Source organism: Colletotrichum acutatum (assembly GCF_030867785.1).
Source record: "Colletotrichum acutatum strain CBS 112980 chromosome Unknown BDZ83scaffold_1, whole genome shotgun sequence".
Taxonomy (NCBI): domain Eukaryota; kingdom Fungi; phylum Ascomycota; class Sordariomycetes; order Glomerellales; family Glomerellaceae; genus Colletotrichum; species Colletotrichum acutatum.
Genome location: NW_026848995.1, coordinates 844,105 through 859,930, shown reverse-complemented (window position 1 = coordinate 859,930; position 15,826 = coordinate 844,105). Strand labels below are relative to the sequence as shown.

The following is a 15,826-nucleotide window of genomic DNA, read 5'->3' as shown; positions in this document are numbered from 1 at the left end:
GCACTCGAGACGGAACACCAGAAAAACGAGACATTGCGTCAACAGACCCAACTTTGGCTGGGCTGCGCCTCTGAGGTGCATATTGGGGGCTCTTTCGTTCTAGGTGGATATCACGTCCAACAATACCCATTGTCTTCCAGAAAGGCCGCCTGCGTGATACCCTGGTCTTACCAACACAACGAGGCGGGACAGTACCCGGCTATCACGTCTCATTTCGAACTAGCGTACGACTTATCAAAAGGGCAAAAAGACAGGCCAGAATCTTTCACCCAGTCGACCAACCATTGCACCGTTGTGCGTTGGAAGTACACGGGTGCTTGTTAGCCCTGTGCGGGAGAGCCAACGGCCTGGGCTGAGTCGGATTAGGCTGGTTTCTCCACGACCGCCAAAGCATCTCCACAACCAGGCAGCTTGTCGACCACCTCCTGCAAAGGGGCGGATCAAACAACCCATCTGCCCGGTCCGCACCCGCAGCCAGCATCTCTCCCAGGTACATCGACTTGCAAGGTACAAGCCATCCTCACGACCTGTTGCATCTTCCACATTATTTCCCTCCACCAAGTTACAGCCCTCCCTTGCGTCAACTTGAAGACTTGCCAGACAGACGCTTGACGCACCACCATCTCCCGACTGGCATCTTCCAACACCAGAAAACAGAAACTTTGACGCGTTGGCAAGCAACCAACAGCCAAGCTGCGTCTACTTCCATTTGGCATCACCGGTGTGATAGCTGCCTGTTGGTCCTCCTTCGCTTGACTGACAGATTTGACGATGGCAAACAAGTCAGCCCACTCCCGACAGTCGATTTCAAGCCAATAGCCAGTCTTGAGCTTGTGTTACGACGATATATAAGACAGACGACATTTCCCGTCTTGAGCTTCCAGAAAATACACTCCTCACCCGGCCAGGACAACAACTATACAACGCACGAGACCATCCCTCTTACCAGTCACCTCCAAGAAACAAGTTCTTTGTCCAACTTATTCATTGCCAGACGAGTCTTCCACGCCCATCACTATCGAGCTTCACACGAAAAAGAGAGAACCTCACTTGGAAGCCTACCGCTCGCGGCCTAAGAGACCTCCTCAAAACAGCTTCGGCACTTCTTCTTCTTCTTCTTCTTCTTCTTCTTCTTCTTCTTCTTCTTCTTCTTCTTCTTCTTCTTCTTCTTCTTCTTTCCACGGAGAAGAATTCTTCTCTAGCCAAAATGTGTTCCAGAGTCATCATCACATGGGGTTGCGGCTGCACCGAGACACGGCCTGTATATGCGTGCAGCTCTCACGGCCATTGCGGAGGTGTTGTAGACAAGCCGCAAAGCCAAGATGGCACTTGCTTCAACTGCCAGAAGCAAGGGAAATCGTAGGTCCGTTACAGACTCATCACTCGGTGAGATGCCAACTAACGGTATTTTGGGCATTAGATTCGACGCCGGCCTGAAAGTAGACATAAAGCCGAGGGAAAGAAGACTATAAAGAGATTCTTCTTATCGGACTCATTCAAATTATGAGGCCCACGCCTCCCGTTCCGCTTCTCTTCTGTGGCATTATCATTGTCAACGACTCCAGCAGAATAGAGCTTTGAGAGACACAGCACTGTCTCTATTATTCCATTCATCAGCATGCTGGTTTATTTATCCACCCTTTTCTTATTTCCTTCCTAGCAACCTACGATGATGGGGTATCGCATGCAGATTTTTCTAGACTGCCTAAAGCAGTCACCTAGTTCGTCAGGTCGGGCGTCTCGACTCTCACGAACACTCTCCCTGTCAATAGCTCCTCCTTGTGGAGATGTCAATTCAATCATTTGAACTCTAATTAGCGTGCTTCGCAATTTGATGCCCAGATATGCAAAGCCAATGTCGGTGATTTGGCTGTCCATATTATGCAAGATAGGGGAAAAAGAATTTTCACTGCCAAACAGTTTGAGAAAGCAAATTGGCAGGGCAGACTCGAATTTTCTTGCGTCCCCTGTCATAGTCAAGCCACATTCGGGGGATACCTATATTTGATGTCGGGCCGTACTCGAGTATCCCGTTTTGCTTTTTTATTGTTTTTTGAATAGCGCCTCTTGGACCCCGAGACCTGGTTTCAAAATGGGGCTGGGGCGGCACAAAAAATTATCAGCATGCGACCGTAAGTTTGGCCTACTTGAGACTTGACTGACCTGTCAGAAGAAAAGAAGAAAATCGACAACGTGGTACGGCAGTGAACACACGGGAGCGGTCCGTCTGCGACAGCACGTTGCCTCGTCGGACGGGGAGCAGCACTTGGCCGTGTGGATGGTTTGGCCTCATAAGACATGTCGCCCCCTGTCGGTTCCCGGAAGAGGCGACTGATTCACTTGCACACACACACACACACACACACACACACACACACACACACACACACACGCACACACACACACACACACACACGCACGAATTTGTGGCTAGATAGACAAACAATACTTCGCCCCCAGAGACTGCGCCCGGCAAGCACTTGATTATTCTCCAACGGCATTCATAAGGTTGTTCGAGAAAAAAGGGTGTAGCCCCTAGACAAGCCACAAAAGACGCCCCAAACCAGCATGAGGCTGGAAATAGATGGCGGTGGTTACGGCGCGTAGCGGGTAAGATTCCCACGACCCAGCATGAGCATTGCGTCATGTGATGGCAAGCGAGTAGTTCAAGTTTGGACGCGAATTGATTGACGCGAAGCATACGCGCGACAAGCGACAAGGTGTCTCTATGACTCGGAACAGAGTCGAGTACTGTACACACCTTTTTTCTTCATTTCAGTTGTCGAAAACAAAGAAATGAGCCGTAACAGATGTGAATAGTGCTTGCTGATAGGCCGGAATTATCGAGTCAGGAAAAGGTATGGGGAAGGGAAGGAAACAGGGGTAAGAAATTAAAGATAGCAGATTAGCGATATCCATCACGAAAGAGAAACAATGAGAGAGAAGATGAATCAAAGAAAAGAGGACCTAGGCTAAGAAATAAAGACGGAGAGAAAGAGAAAAGAAATGAAAAGAAGAAAGACCATAGAAGTAGAGAGGAGGGAAAGAGAGTGACGCTGGATTGACAACATAAGGCCAATGCGCAAGCTAGCGGTAGGGCAGAGTCCAGACAGACATGGAGAAAACGAGACACCTTGCCATCAAGCTTGGACCAATGCTACGCCACGCTGCGTTAGCGTAACGGCGGAGACTAACGTCAACCTAACTTTCCATTGAGAAGAGCTAAGGTGCCGTGCTTCGCAAGTTCGCAGATGGATGCCCTCTTCCCAAGGTAAGGTACCTAGCCCTTGTTCATGGCCATTTCAGTAAGGACATATGTGTGACGAAGGCAGCGGAAACACACACCGGCCCAGCCAGGCGACCCGGGTACCAAGATGCTGTGAGCAGCCGAGACTGCGACTGCGATGAAAGCTCAACAGGGAAATTGAAATTCAGCGAGGAAGAGGTATTTCGGCGCTCTCCTGTGTCTGGGAGGGAGTATGATGTACCCGCACACACAGTACTCCGTATGGATAGACCTCGTGATCCTAGACTGAGCCAAGGCAAGACACCGCAGGATAGGACGAGATAGGACGCTCTCGCCGGATGTAACCCGCCCTTCCTCCCATTTAATGCGCGCGGCGTGTGGCGTGCGGCGTGCCTCAATGGAGAGCGGGCGAGTGCGTCGTATATTGACGAGATGGACCGCCTCTCGAGACAAGGCAAGGAGAAGCGAGCGAGGTGAGGTGGGCAAAGGCAGGACAAGGCGAGAATAGGAGGGGAGGATCATGGATGAAGAAGAGAAAGTTGAGGAGACGGCGGCACAGAAACAAAAAGATGAGATGAGGATGGAGACGAGGAGAGAGGGAGCTGCATGAGGACAGGACCAGGGTAGGAGCCTCTAGGCTCTACTTCGTAGCAGACAGGCACGACAGGTAGCACTCCTGCCTGGTACTAAGCTAAGGTACGTGCGTACCTTCCCCCTGTCATCCGTGTCCGCAAGTGGGTCGGGAGATTGACACCTCTTTCCGTCTTCCTAGCTTCTACTTACCTCCCTAGCTCCTGCCTCCATACCTTACCCCAGTACCTACGTACCTGCCTTACCTACTCCGTACCTACCTGAGATACAACGGTACCTTGCCTCCTGCCTGCCCGCGCTGCACTTCACCTCATCCGAATCCAATGGAACCCAGGGCCACCAAAGATGGATGATTGCACTTGCATTTGCCTGTCTGAATGTCCCCTCTTTTCTCTCTTTCTCTCACCTACCTTACACACAGTTCACTTTTACTCCTCCATGCTTGCTCATGCAAATCTCATCCCCCTTCCCCTTCCCCCATGCTCAACATGGCAGGGAACATGCGTACACTACGACCTTCCTCTCCAAAACTTTGCCCTGCCCTGCCTTACCTGCAACTAGGTAGTTCTGACCTTGCTCCTTCATCTTGGCAGGGCAATCACACAGCATCACTAGAGCACTTCAAGCTGCGGATGAAGTCACCACGACTGACGACCAGGGACAGCAAGGCATCACGTCTCATTGAATGCGCCCCCCTTCCTCTCGCCCCTGCCAGCTTCGCTCCAGCTACCTGGCGTCGAGGGCCCAAAGAACAGGTCTTTGGAAGGACCATTGCAACTAGTTTCCCGGACATGCTTTCGTAGTTTCCACCTCGAGAGACCCTCGCCATCGTATCCGACCCAGCATGTCGTTTCTCGGAGACTTGAACGAGAACCAGGAATCAGAATCAGAATCACTGGGCCCAGCCCAAGGTAGAAACTGACGCTACCTTACTTCTACTGCTCCCGCTTCAGGTCCCAGGAACTGACATGTGGAACAGCAGCTATGAATAATCCCGTACGGACGGATACGTACCTTGCCTTGAACTCGCCAGGCACGGTTTGGTGTGATACTCCAGCCAGAAGATAGACAGACCAAGTTTCGGAGCGAAGGCAAATATCTCAAGTATACAAAGTCACGCATGCACCAACTCTACTTTATGCTTGTGTTCTTCCGGCATCACAAAGCGACCTACTTCATCGTACCGCACCGCATGCCTTGCTTGACACGCGCCGTGCGACATCGGACGGACATAGGCACGCGCTCTCTCTTCCACGGACACGTTTTTATCCTCTCACAACCCCCTCAACCTCTTTCTGCTGCAATGCCCGGCTTGACACGCGGCATGGCAGTGAGACTCCGTCTTGTTACTGTATGCAACCTTGTACAACCTTGGTCACCCCCCCCCCCCCCAAAGAAGGGGGCTGATGTGGTCTCATTCCCGCGTCATAGCAACGCAGCATCGCGACGCACACGACGTTGGTTCCTGGTTCTTGCCAAACGGCGATTTCCCTCGCACGCCCACCATCGTTCTTCACTGCCATTTCGACTTTGGCCAGGGGCCCCAAACCAGCTCCGTAAGCTGAACTTCCAAGGGGGTTCTAGTCGGCAAAGCAACATGGCTGACCGGCGATGCGAATGGGTTTCCCGATCTGCCTTTCTTCGTCAACTCGACAGACCTTTCCACCGGAAAGTGGAGTTGGCACAAGACTGTTAACAATAACCACCATACGGAGTACATAGAGCCGTCCCTGGTTTTTCAACAAGGGCACTTGTACGCGACGGAAGCCCGTCCCTTTCGCACTGACCAGCTCGTGGTCGAGGCATAAGGCAAAGCAGACGGTCCGTTTCTGTTTTAAGCAACAACCCTGATATATCAAAGCTGATCATGTTTGGCAGACGGCTTAGACTCAATCTGTCCAACCATATCGAGGTACGAATAGTCCACCACGAGGACAATAGCCGGAAAGTTTGTCACGTCTGTTTTCTCTCTCTTCTCGCCCCTCTAATATCATTGCCCATACCTTTGGCCCGCAAGCGCAAGTCACTGTGCGTAAGAAGCATAACACAAACATAAACTCCCTTGCCGTTTCCTTCATGTCAAGGTTGAGCTGTGACACCACCACGGCTACGTACAGACGAGGTGACCGGGGGCCATTGCTCATCTTCACTTGGCTGGCCAGCACTTTCCCGCTTGTTGCGGATCATCGGCCAGCACTGGGGCACCCCTCCCTCCTCAATTCCCCCATGTGCCTTGGGGGCGCAGAATGGGCTAGCATTGCTGACAGGCCCATCGCGCCCGCCCGCTTGGTCTTCGGCGGCTATGCACATCGCTTCAATCCTGCATAACACCAATCATTGACATTCAAAAAGTTCACAAACCTCTTTGATTGTGCCGCAGTGCTGCACTTTGGACTTCATCTTCCGCTCGTCAAACAATACCAGCCGCGCCGTCCACCTGCGTCAAGTATACCTGCGACGCTACCACACTACCGTGTCCCTATCAATTCACGAGATTTTATACGCTTTTCAAGAATCAATGAAGCCAGTGAACGGCACCCAAGTCCTTTCTCGCCAGGCCGAGCCACAACCAGCGACGGGAAGCGGAATCCAGTCCGCAACTCGGCCGCTAGCTGTTGAACGAATAACGAGGGTGGCACGGTTGGCCGCTTAATCCCCTCTTCCGATTCCTTTCATCCCTGCATGGACCCATCCATGCCTAGATGGTCGGAGGATGAGGAATAGTGTGAATGAAGAGACCTGCTCAAGCTCTTAGCAGCAACTCAGCTCGCGGCAATCCTTCGCCCCCATCTGCAAACCTCAACCCTCTGCCCAATACCTCCATAACAAGCTAGGGGCAGGACAGCCCCTGTCTTGATCGATCTTTGAGGCCCACGGTTCGACGTTTAGCGCTATGTCCGTGTCCCGCATCAGCTTGAGGTTCCACCCTTTGCGACTGATTGATTGATACTGCCCGTAGGTTTCGGTCAAGACCAGATGAGTAGTCTAGGGGACAATGTTAGTTTGACAACGTGCAAGAACCTCCTCATCATGGAACTAGAGTCCAATGTTCTATTTCTCCCTATCCAATCCCTCTCATTTCAGTCATCAGTATTTGGGTCACAACAAACAATCCTTTCCTTTCCGCATTCCCGGCTTAAGGCTCTTCTTGTTGGGGCCCTTGCTCACCGGCTCCGGCTCCCTTGGCCCGTTGACCGGGTTCGTGTACGACCCGAGACCAACACGCACGATGAGAAATCCATCGGACCCTCACCCCCTTCTTTTTCCCTCATTTTTGCCTCTATCCGTTCTTGAGATTCGGGATTCCACGCTGCAGCAATTTACAATGTTCGGCAAGGGCGCCTGTTGGGAAACAGTCCTTCATCAGCGGACTAATAAGAAGCAAAAGGCGTAGAAATGGCTGTGCTCGTCGGTTGACGTTGAACGCGGCCATGGTTGGACACTTCGAGCCCGCTGGTCCAAGCGGCCTGTTCGGCGGGACTTTTTTTTTCTTTCTTTCCCCTTTGGCAATCACAGCCAACGCTCCATCTACCTGGTAGCTGCACCCCGGCGTTTCTCGGGGCTCGGGGGTAGCGGCACACCCTTCGTTACCTGCGACCCGTAGGGCACTTTTCCTTCATTTCGTTTGTCTCTGGAGTACGGAGTAGAGGAATTGGAGAATGGGTGTGCCACACACTATGCGTGTGCGCATGTTGGATCCGGACAAGCCAAAGAGACGCGGCTTGGCGTCTTCACGCGCAGAGCGTGAACAAACCCGCGAATCAGAAACGGATTTTTCGACCGCTTGTTGGTGTGGCCTTGTAAGCGAGCGTCCATACACCCATCCAAGCGCCGCCCTCATTATCGTCGTCATTGCTAGCTATGAGAGTTCCTTTGACCCCATGCGCCCACCAGGTTCGCCGTTCTATATTTCGTTGATGCGAGTACGATACGAAGACCCCAAACTGATTCGTAGATTACCTACAGAGTATGGGTGATGACTCGTGGGGCCTGAGTCGTTGTACTCGTCGATGTGATGAGACTGGGGTTCGAGAGGCGAGATGGAGAAGAGGAAGGGGCCCCGTCCGGAAGAGGATTCGAAGAAGACGCGTCTCGGGCGTACCCATGGTATCCACGATACCCATGAGCATCATCATGGGCCATGATCCATCCTGGAGATTCTCCCATCCTCTCCCTGTTCTTTAGAGGAAGAGGCAAAGCCGGTCTCCGTTCTTTTCATCATTGCTTGCTCCTCTTACATACTGGGCCCCCTCGTCCACTTATCCTGCCTTGCCTATCCGCATCACGAGGGAAGGAACAACAAGAATGTTGGAACAAGGAAGGCGTGAATGTTTGGATGAACGCCTTGGGTGCGGGTGGCGCCGCTGTCGCCCGCGCCGCTCGCCGGGCTACGAGTTTTCTTGTCGAGCGAGCTTTTCCCATTGCGTCTTGGTGCCAGTGTCTTTGTGATGTGACGTGTAATTTTTTGTTGCACGCCGCACCTATTCAGACCCCCATCTGCCTCTTTCCTTGCACGCGCCTAGAAACTTATCGAGAAGGGCTGAAATTAACAAGAAAGAGAGAGGGGCAGTAAGTACAGGGCTGGCCTACCAACCAACATCCTACATGACGATCCCGATCCCTCTCCAAAGGCCCAAAGGGAACAATTAGGTATTGAAATGATGACAAGGTGCAGATCCAAACCCGGCCGGGTTGGCTCCTCTTACCGTCACACCCTCTTTTCTTCTTCTCTGTCTTTTTTGCTGCCTGTCTTGCCCTGGGATGCCAATCTTCCCCATCCGTGCTCTTTCGGGGAATCCACACCCTGCTTTTTACTCAGCCATGACAGCTCCTGTGATGGGTGTAAGTGCGCAGCATCTCCGGGTCATGGGGTCGGTCGGAACTTGGAGCATTCGTGGGTGGGAAGGGCCAGCGCCGCAGCGGCAGCGGCAGCGGCAGCGGGGTCGGAAGGCAGGCAGAACTAGACAGGCATAGGCAACAGCAGCACAACACGAACGTACAACAAGTCGAAACGGGCAATGGCAGACAATTTCATCACGATCACAAGCTTCGAGGCGACGACGAAAGTGTCTCACAATCTCGTGACTGCAATGTACGTTATGCACCAACAAGTCACGAATCAAGCTCAGGGGGGGCGGCATCCTCTTGTGGTATCAGTCTGGTCCAATTTCATGAGGTGATTCAATCTGCGGCAACATAGAATAGGAAACAAGGGACTAATCATCCCCCCTCTCATCGCGAGATAATTCCAATCTGTGATTTTTGTGTGTGTTCCTCATCCTCTCAAGAAAAGGGGTTCCCAGGTATTGCATTGCTTCTTCGCTCTCTTCCGTCTTCCACACATCAAGCCACCAGGAGTCAATCCCCTTTTCTTGGTATCCCATCGTGCCAGTCCCCAACCGCCCCCTTGCTCTTACACCCCCTTGATCGCCTTATTGTACAAAAATCAGCTTTTTACATAATCCACCGCAAGCCCTTTTTGCTTCTTTTGAGTGATGTTTTTTTTTTTGGTGAATGTTGTGTTTGTGTATGAGGGTATGGTTGCTGTCCTTGCTTCTCCCCAAGTCTGGCCCCTCTATCGTCTTTGCGTGTAGCAATCTTGCTTTGTGTGATGTCGATTGTCTCTGAGAGCACTTCTATAAATGCAATATTCCTTATCCTCCACGCGAGAAGAGAAATAAAAAAGAGGCAAAATCTCAGTGACAGCCTGCGTCTGTAATGAGATGCGATGTTCCAATCGACCAGAACCAGTTAAGCCGTAGAATCATTAGTCGGCATATTAGGAAAGTGAAGGATAGTGGCGAACCGAGGACGCGATTGGATGCTTCTTCGTAACTCGACGCACTATTAGTTGCCGGAGCCGCCGGGTCCAGGTGTCCGGGGAGACCAAGAGGGGGACTAGGTTATGTTAGAGCTTGTTCAGAAAGATAAGTCAATTGAAGAATAGCTTACAGTCGGCGAATAGCTGGGGCTGGTCGGAGACTGCTGGGCTCCTGGAGTCTGTTGGAAACTCGGGCTCGTAGGCGAATACTGAGCCGGTGAGGTAGGAGACCACGTCGGCGAAGCAGGTGAGTACGACGGTGACGTGGGACCAGCCCCATGGAGGTTGGGGGATGCAGGGCTGTAGTTGGGACTGGCTGGCGAGTAGCTCGGGGAGGTGGGTGAAGCATACTGCGCGGGCGATGTCGGGGAGTAGTGTCTGGGCGAAGAGGGCGATGCCGGCGAGTAGCTTGGCGACGTCGGGCTGTAGTTGGGGCTTGCAGGGCTGGTAGGCCGGAGCATGGGCGATGTTGGCGAGAAAGAGGGCGACGAAGGACTGAACTGCGGCGAAGTAGCCCCATAGCGCCCGGCAGCACCGTCGATGAGCGGCGATGTGGGTGAGTAGCCAGCATTGGGAGACGACGGCGAGTATCCGCCATAACCGCTGCTGAATGGCGACGTCGGGGATGTACTGAATGGGCTCGTCGGCCGTCCAGGACTGGCGCTTGAGTAGGGGTTGACAGACCCAATGCTACCGAATCCACCACCACCGTACTCGGTACCGAAACCAGTGGGAGAATCGGAGCCAGCACCAACAATAGGGGAGAAGTTGCCGGCGGCGGGCGAGCTGAGAGACATGTAACCCGAGTCCGCCATGGGAGACCCAGAATCGTAAGGGGTGGCAGCACCGCCAGCCTCGCCGCCCTTGACCGGCATGCCAGGCATGAGACCCATGCGCGAGTTGTCGCTGATGACGGTCTCCAACATCTTTGGATCAAGGAGAACGTCAAAGTGACCAGTTCCCATGGGGGCCATCTGGCCAAGCATGACGTTCTCGGAGATTCCACGGCAGTCGTCCAACTCACCGACAGCTGCAGCCTCGAGAAGAATTTCCACGGTCTCCTCGAAGGAACAACGCATTAGAGCACCCGTGTCGGCTCTGTTGATACCGTGACGAGTGACGGCAGAGATGGTACCTCTGTATGTCATCACGTCGCAGAGAAGAGCAAGATGTCTGTGGTTGACGTAGGAACCGTCAAAGGCAAGCACCTGAGTCAACTCACGGATGAGAGCCGCTCTGGCACCCTCAATACCGAAGACTTCGACAACCTGCCACAAGTGGTTCGTGTACGTGCGGTTGGAATCGACGCCATCGACTGCCAAAACCTGGCGCAGAGCTGTTCCAGAGGTATCCAGGTACCACTCTGAGCAGCGCTCGTCGGCCTTGGCAGCCAACAGAGCTCCATCCTCGGTCTCGATGAGCTTGACCTCCTTGTTCAAGAAGGCTCTCTCGATGCCCTTGACACCACGAAGAGAGAGTGTGTCGAGCAAATGAGTCTCCAGTCTCTTCAGCATGACATCGTCCTCAATCTTCTTCTCACCATCTTCGTCCTTGTCATTGCCTGCATGCATGGGACGAATACGAATGATTTGCTCTTCAGCGTTGTTATCACTGAAGATGACAGCAAGATCGTTGGGGTACTCCTCCTTGATGCGCCTAGCGACGTCCTCGACAGTCAGCTCCTTGTCAAGAAGCTTCTGGCGGTCCAGAGTGAGACGAAGCAACCATCTAGATTGGTCTTCCGTCTTGTCGTGCGACTCGTCGGGAATAAGGTAGTAAGACTCAACCATATCCAGATCATCGGGAATGTTGGTCGACGTGATCTCTGGGTCGTAGTAGATCTCGGTGACAGCCGTGACGGAGCGCAGAGTCGTGTGCTCAACCGTGCTTCGGAGTTGCTTGGCAGCTTCTTGACTGGCGTTGTCCTCGCCACTCAGATAAACAACCATGGAAGGAGTCTTGATGTTCTGGGCTAAGTTGAGAATTTCCTTGAGACGAGGGACACCGAGAGTGACGTTCTTGGAAGAGACACCAGCGAAATGGAAAGTATTCAGTGTCATCTGCGTGGCAGGCTCACCGATAGACTGGGCCGCGATGACACCAACCATCTCACCAGGACTGACAAACGCTCGGTCCCAGCGGGCTTCAAGCTCTCCCAAGACGTGCTCGAAAGCCATCTTGTTGAGACGCTGCTGGCAAGCAATACGCTTGAACGCGAGTCGAGAGCGGATCTGCGCCTTGAAGAGAATCGTGGCGCTGTAATCAGCCTCCTTGGAGATGTCATCGTTGCCACGGACGATGGTCATTCTGTTGAGCATCTCCTGTACCTTGGGGATGACATCTTGAGGTCGCAAGTCGCTTCGCTGGAAATCTTCAACGGCAAAGAGCTTCTTGGCGGTCTCCATGAGACGGATCAAGTTCAAGGGCAACTGCATCGACTCATCATCCTTCCTCTTGAAATTGATTTCGCGAACTTGCTTGCGATCAGAGAGCAAAGCATCGAACTCTTCATCCAGAAGCTGCTGAACGGCCGGGTCGCCTGCCATCTCATTGCCGTACTCGAGCCACTCAAGCTCTTCCGGCCTGTTCTCATCCATGACGTCCAGACGGAATCGGTCGGCGAACTTCTTGTGGGACATATTGAGGTGATCCATGCGCTGCTTCTCGATGTAGATGGCGTCGAGACCATCCTCACCGTACAGAAATTGTAGGATATCACCCAAAGAGTTTCTGACGGTACCATCGTACTTGGCACTGACGTCCTCGAGCGCCTTGACAAGACGACGCTGGATGTAACCGGTTTCGGCAGTCTTGACAGCGGTATCGATCAAACCTTCTCTACCAGCCATGGCGTGGAAGAAGAATTCACTAGGCGTGAGACCACGGAGATAAGAGTTCTCAACGAAACCACGAGCCTCGGGTGAGTAGTCATCCTTTGTGAAATGCGGCAAGGTGCGGTACTTGAAGCCGAAAGGAATGCGCTTTCCTTCGACGATTTGCTGTCCGACCAAGGCAGTCATCTGGGAAATGTTGATGGATGAACCCTTGGAACCGGACGATGCCATGGTGACGGCATTATTCAAATCCTTCAAACTCTTCTGCGTAGTGGTACCAGCCTTATCACGAGCGGTGTTCAGGGCCTTCGAAACCTTGCTCTCGAAAGTCTCACGAATGTTCATACCGGGCAGAGGCTCCAGCTCGTTAGCAGTAGCTTGCCTTGTGAACTCCTCGACCTCGGCCTTGTGCTCGTCAATGTGGATCTGAACCTTCTCAATGGTGATCTTGTCGGGAATCGTGTCACCGATACCGATACTGAAGCCGTTGTGTAGCAGCCAGTAGTTAACTGTTTGCTGGACACCAACCAAGAACTTCATGGCTGCTTGAGGACCATGCTCGTTGTAGACAATGTGGACGATACCACCACTGGCAGCACCAATGTTCTTCTTGGAAAGCAGACCGTACATGATCTGTCCTGACTGAATCAGGAGACCCTCGTCCTTCAGGGGGTTCTCCTCCTTCGAATCAGGGGCGCTGTGCAAGCTGACAATGTTGGGAACTGCCATGCTCATGATCTGCTTACCAGTCCACCTCGGTCTGGGCCGAATGATAGCGGGTTGGGGAATATTGCCATCCCAGTTGGGAACCCACAGCATGATGTTCATGACCTGCTCCTTGGTGAGGAACACATCACGACGACACAGCTTGTAGGCACCAGCAAGAGTGTCCTGCACGATACCCATCAGAGGACCGTTTCTTTGCGGGGAAACGATGTTGATGGGGACCAAGCACAGCTCCTTGACTTCAGCTCTCGTCTCTTCACTTTGGGGGACGTGAAGGTTCATCTCGTCACCGTCGAAATCGGCGTTGTAGGGGGAGGTGACAGACAAGTTCAGACGAAAAGTTGAGTAGGGCATGACGCGGACTCTGTGACCCATCATAGACTCCTTGTGCAGAGATGGCTGACGGTTGAAAATGATATAATCGCCCGTAATCAGATGACGCTCTACCTTCCAGCCGTATTCCAAAGAAATCTGTCCAGCTCTGCGATGGTGGCGCAGATCAATTCTTGTACCGTCGGAGCGAATGACGTACTTCGCTCCTGGATGCTCGTTGGGTCCGTTTTGAACAAGCTCGTGAAGCCTGCCGATGTTGTACGGGGTGACGGTCTCGGGGTAGGTGAGAGTTCTTGCGATACTGCGAGGAACACCAACCTCATCAAGAGACAGGTTGGCATCACCGGTAATGACAGTACGTGCCGAAAAGTCGACACGCTTTCCCATCAAATTGCCACGAAGACGACCCTCCTTGCCCTTAAGACGTGCACGAATAGCCTTGACGGGACGACCACTCTTTTGCAGCGCACGAGGTTGACCGGCGATGTCATTGTCCATGTACGTAGCCACATGGTACTGCAAAAGCTGCTCGAAATCTTGCGCAATATGAGCAGGCGAGCCTTCGCGAATGGCCTGCTTGACGTTGCTGTTGGCGCGAATGATATCACCGAGTTTGTAGGTCAAATCGTCTTCGTTTCTGAGTCCCTGACCGGTTCCATCCATAGAAATACTGGGACGGACAGGCGGGGGCGGGACGGGAAGGACGGTCACAATCATCCACTCTGGGCGAGCGTACTCGAGGTTAAGCCCCATATCTCTCAGATCATCGTCACTGATGCGACGCAAGATGTTGTGGGCCATCTCTGGAGTGATTGGGGGCTCTTCCTTCTTCTTGACGCCGTCTTCGCCTTGAGCCTCGTACTTTGCAATGAGCTGCAGAGCCTTGTGCCGTACCCTGGGCTGGATGTTTCCACAGCCGCCGTGGTTGACGGGAGCCTGCTTCATGTTCAGGCCGTACTCTCCATCATCGGGCTTCTGCTCCTTGACCTCGTTTTCGCAACGAGTCTTCTTCTTGCAAATGTTCCAAATGCGGTTGAAGCGAACCTTGGGGTCTCTCGTGTTCACAGCTTGGAGAAATTCAGGGTCGCTCTGAGAAGCCAGGTTAGCAAAATCAAGTCAAGGCGGCTGTCAGACATCGTAGAGTAGACTAACTCTGTCGGCCAAGACCTTGCTGCAGTTATGGCAGACAATCTCCAAAACCTTCTTGACTTTCTTGATAAAGCCAGGATGGTAGACGGGCTTCGCCAGCTCGATGTGGCCGAAATGTCCAGGACATTCACCCATCGCCTGGTTGCAGGTCTTGCACTTGAATTGACGATCGATGGAGCCGAGGAGAGGATCGTTCAGACCGCCGTCACGAGGCTTTGTCCGTGTCTCGTCCATGGTCTCAGGGTAGACACAGTGACAGACACTCATGTTCTTGATCTCCTCAGGAGCCATGAGGCCGAACTGAATCTCCTCGACCGTTTTGATCGGCGCACTCGAGTGCGTGAAGTAAAGATTCGCCATTTTGACGGTGTTTTCGATGTCGTTGAGAAAGAATGTGTCAACGGGAAACCACGAGGTATAGTGTCGTAAAACAGGCACAAGTCGCCGATAGTCGTTACGCGACCCGGAAATGTCGCAAACGAGGCGCAAAAAAGTCGGAAAGCGAGAATCTATCGCGCGAAACGCTTTTCGAGATGGAAAAATCGGACAAGGTCGTCTATCGATGGCGCTCTTGACTACACCAGTCCCCGGCCAGCGGCCCAGGAGAAGGTTCCACTGATCCTCCCAATCGCCGCCACCGTAAGTGTGTCGAAGAATCGAAAATTATCGCGGTCGTATCGAGTCGTGTATCGTGTCGGAAATGAATGTGCGGTCCAGGGGCGCGATTTCCGACGCGCGTGGTGATTGTCGATGCGTGGATTGACGGAGTTGTAGAAGTGAAGACCGTGGAGGCGAGAATGAGGAGCGAGGTCAGAAACAAATCTTGCCTCCAGGCGGCTGGCACAGCCGGCAGAATTACGCTAGCCGGATTTGGCAATTACCCTCCTTTACCTTCCTCAGGCTAGATACGCGTGCCCGAGGTCGAGGGAACCCACAAAAGTCATGAAACAGCAGGAGCAATCGCCGTCGGACTTAAGTACTAGGTACTCCATCCTCTCCTCTCTGCTATGTACATTTCCCGTGGTCGATCGCTCACTGTGCGAGAAGGAAAAGTCCTGAGGAACCTCAGCTGTCTGCATCACACCGATGAGTCAAGAATTCCTGCGGAACCTTTGCAGCGGTAAG

The 15,826-nt window shown here is 52.9% G+C and overlaps 2 protein-coding genes across 2 annotated transcripts; one reads left to right on the top strand and one right to left on the bottom strand.

The window, feature by feature from the left end:
* The first annotated feature begins 4,114 nt into the window (after positions 1–4,114).
* Positions 4,115–4,834, top strand: BDZ83DRAFT_8991 (uncharacterized protein). Its single transcript, XM_060515989.1, has 2 exons — positions 4,115–4,749; positions 4,818–4,834. Exon 1 carries the CDS (start codon positions 4,216–4,218, stop codon positions 4,639–4,641), a length of 426 nt encoding a protein of 141 aa, XP_060371950.1. The 5' UTR covers positions 4,115–4,215; the 3' UTR covers positions 4,642–4,749; positions 4,818–4,834.
* Positions 4,835–9,332: 4,498 nt separating this feature from the next.
* On the bottom strand, positions 9,333–15,233 carry BDZ83DRAFT_8892 (DNA-directed RNA polymerase II subunit RPB1). The gene is made up of 3 exons (XM_060515976.1): positions 14,705–15,233; positions 9,838–14,641; positions 9,333–9,723 (listed from the first exon to the last, which is right to left on the bottom strand). Exons 1-3 carry the CDS (start codon positions 15,059–15,061, stop codon positions 9,686–9,688), a joined length of 5,199 nt encoding a protein of 1,732 aa, XP_060371949.1. The 5' UTR covers positions 15,062–15,233; the 3' UTR covers positions 9,333–9,685.
* Between the last annotated feature and the right edge of the window lie 593 nt (positions 15,234–15,826).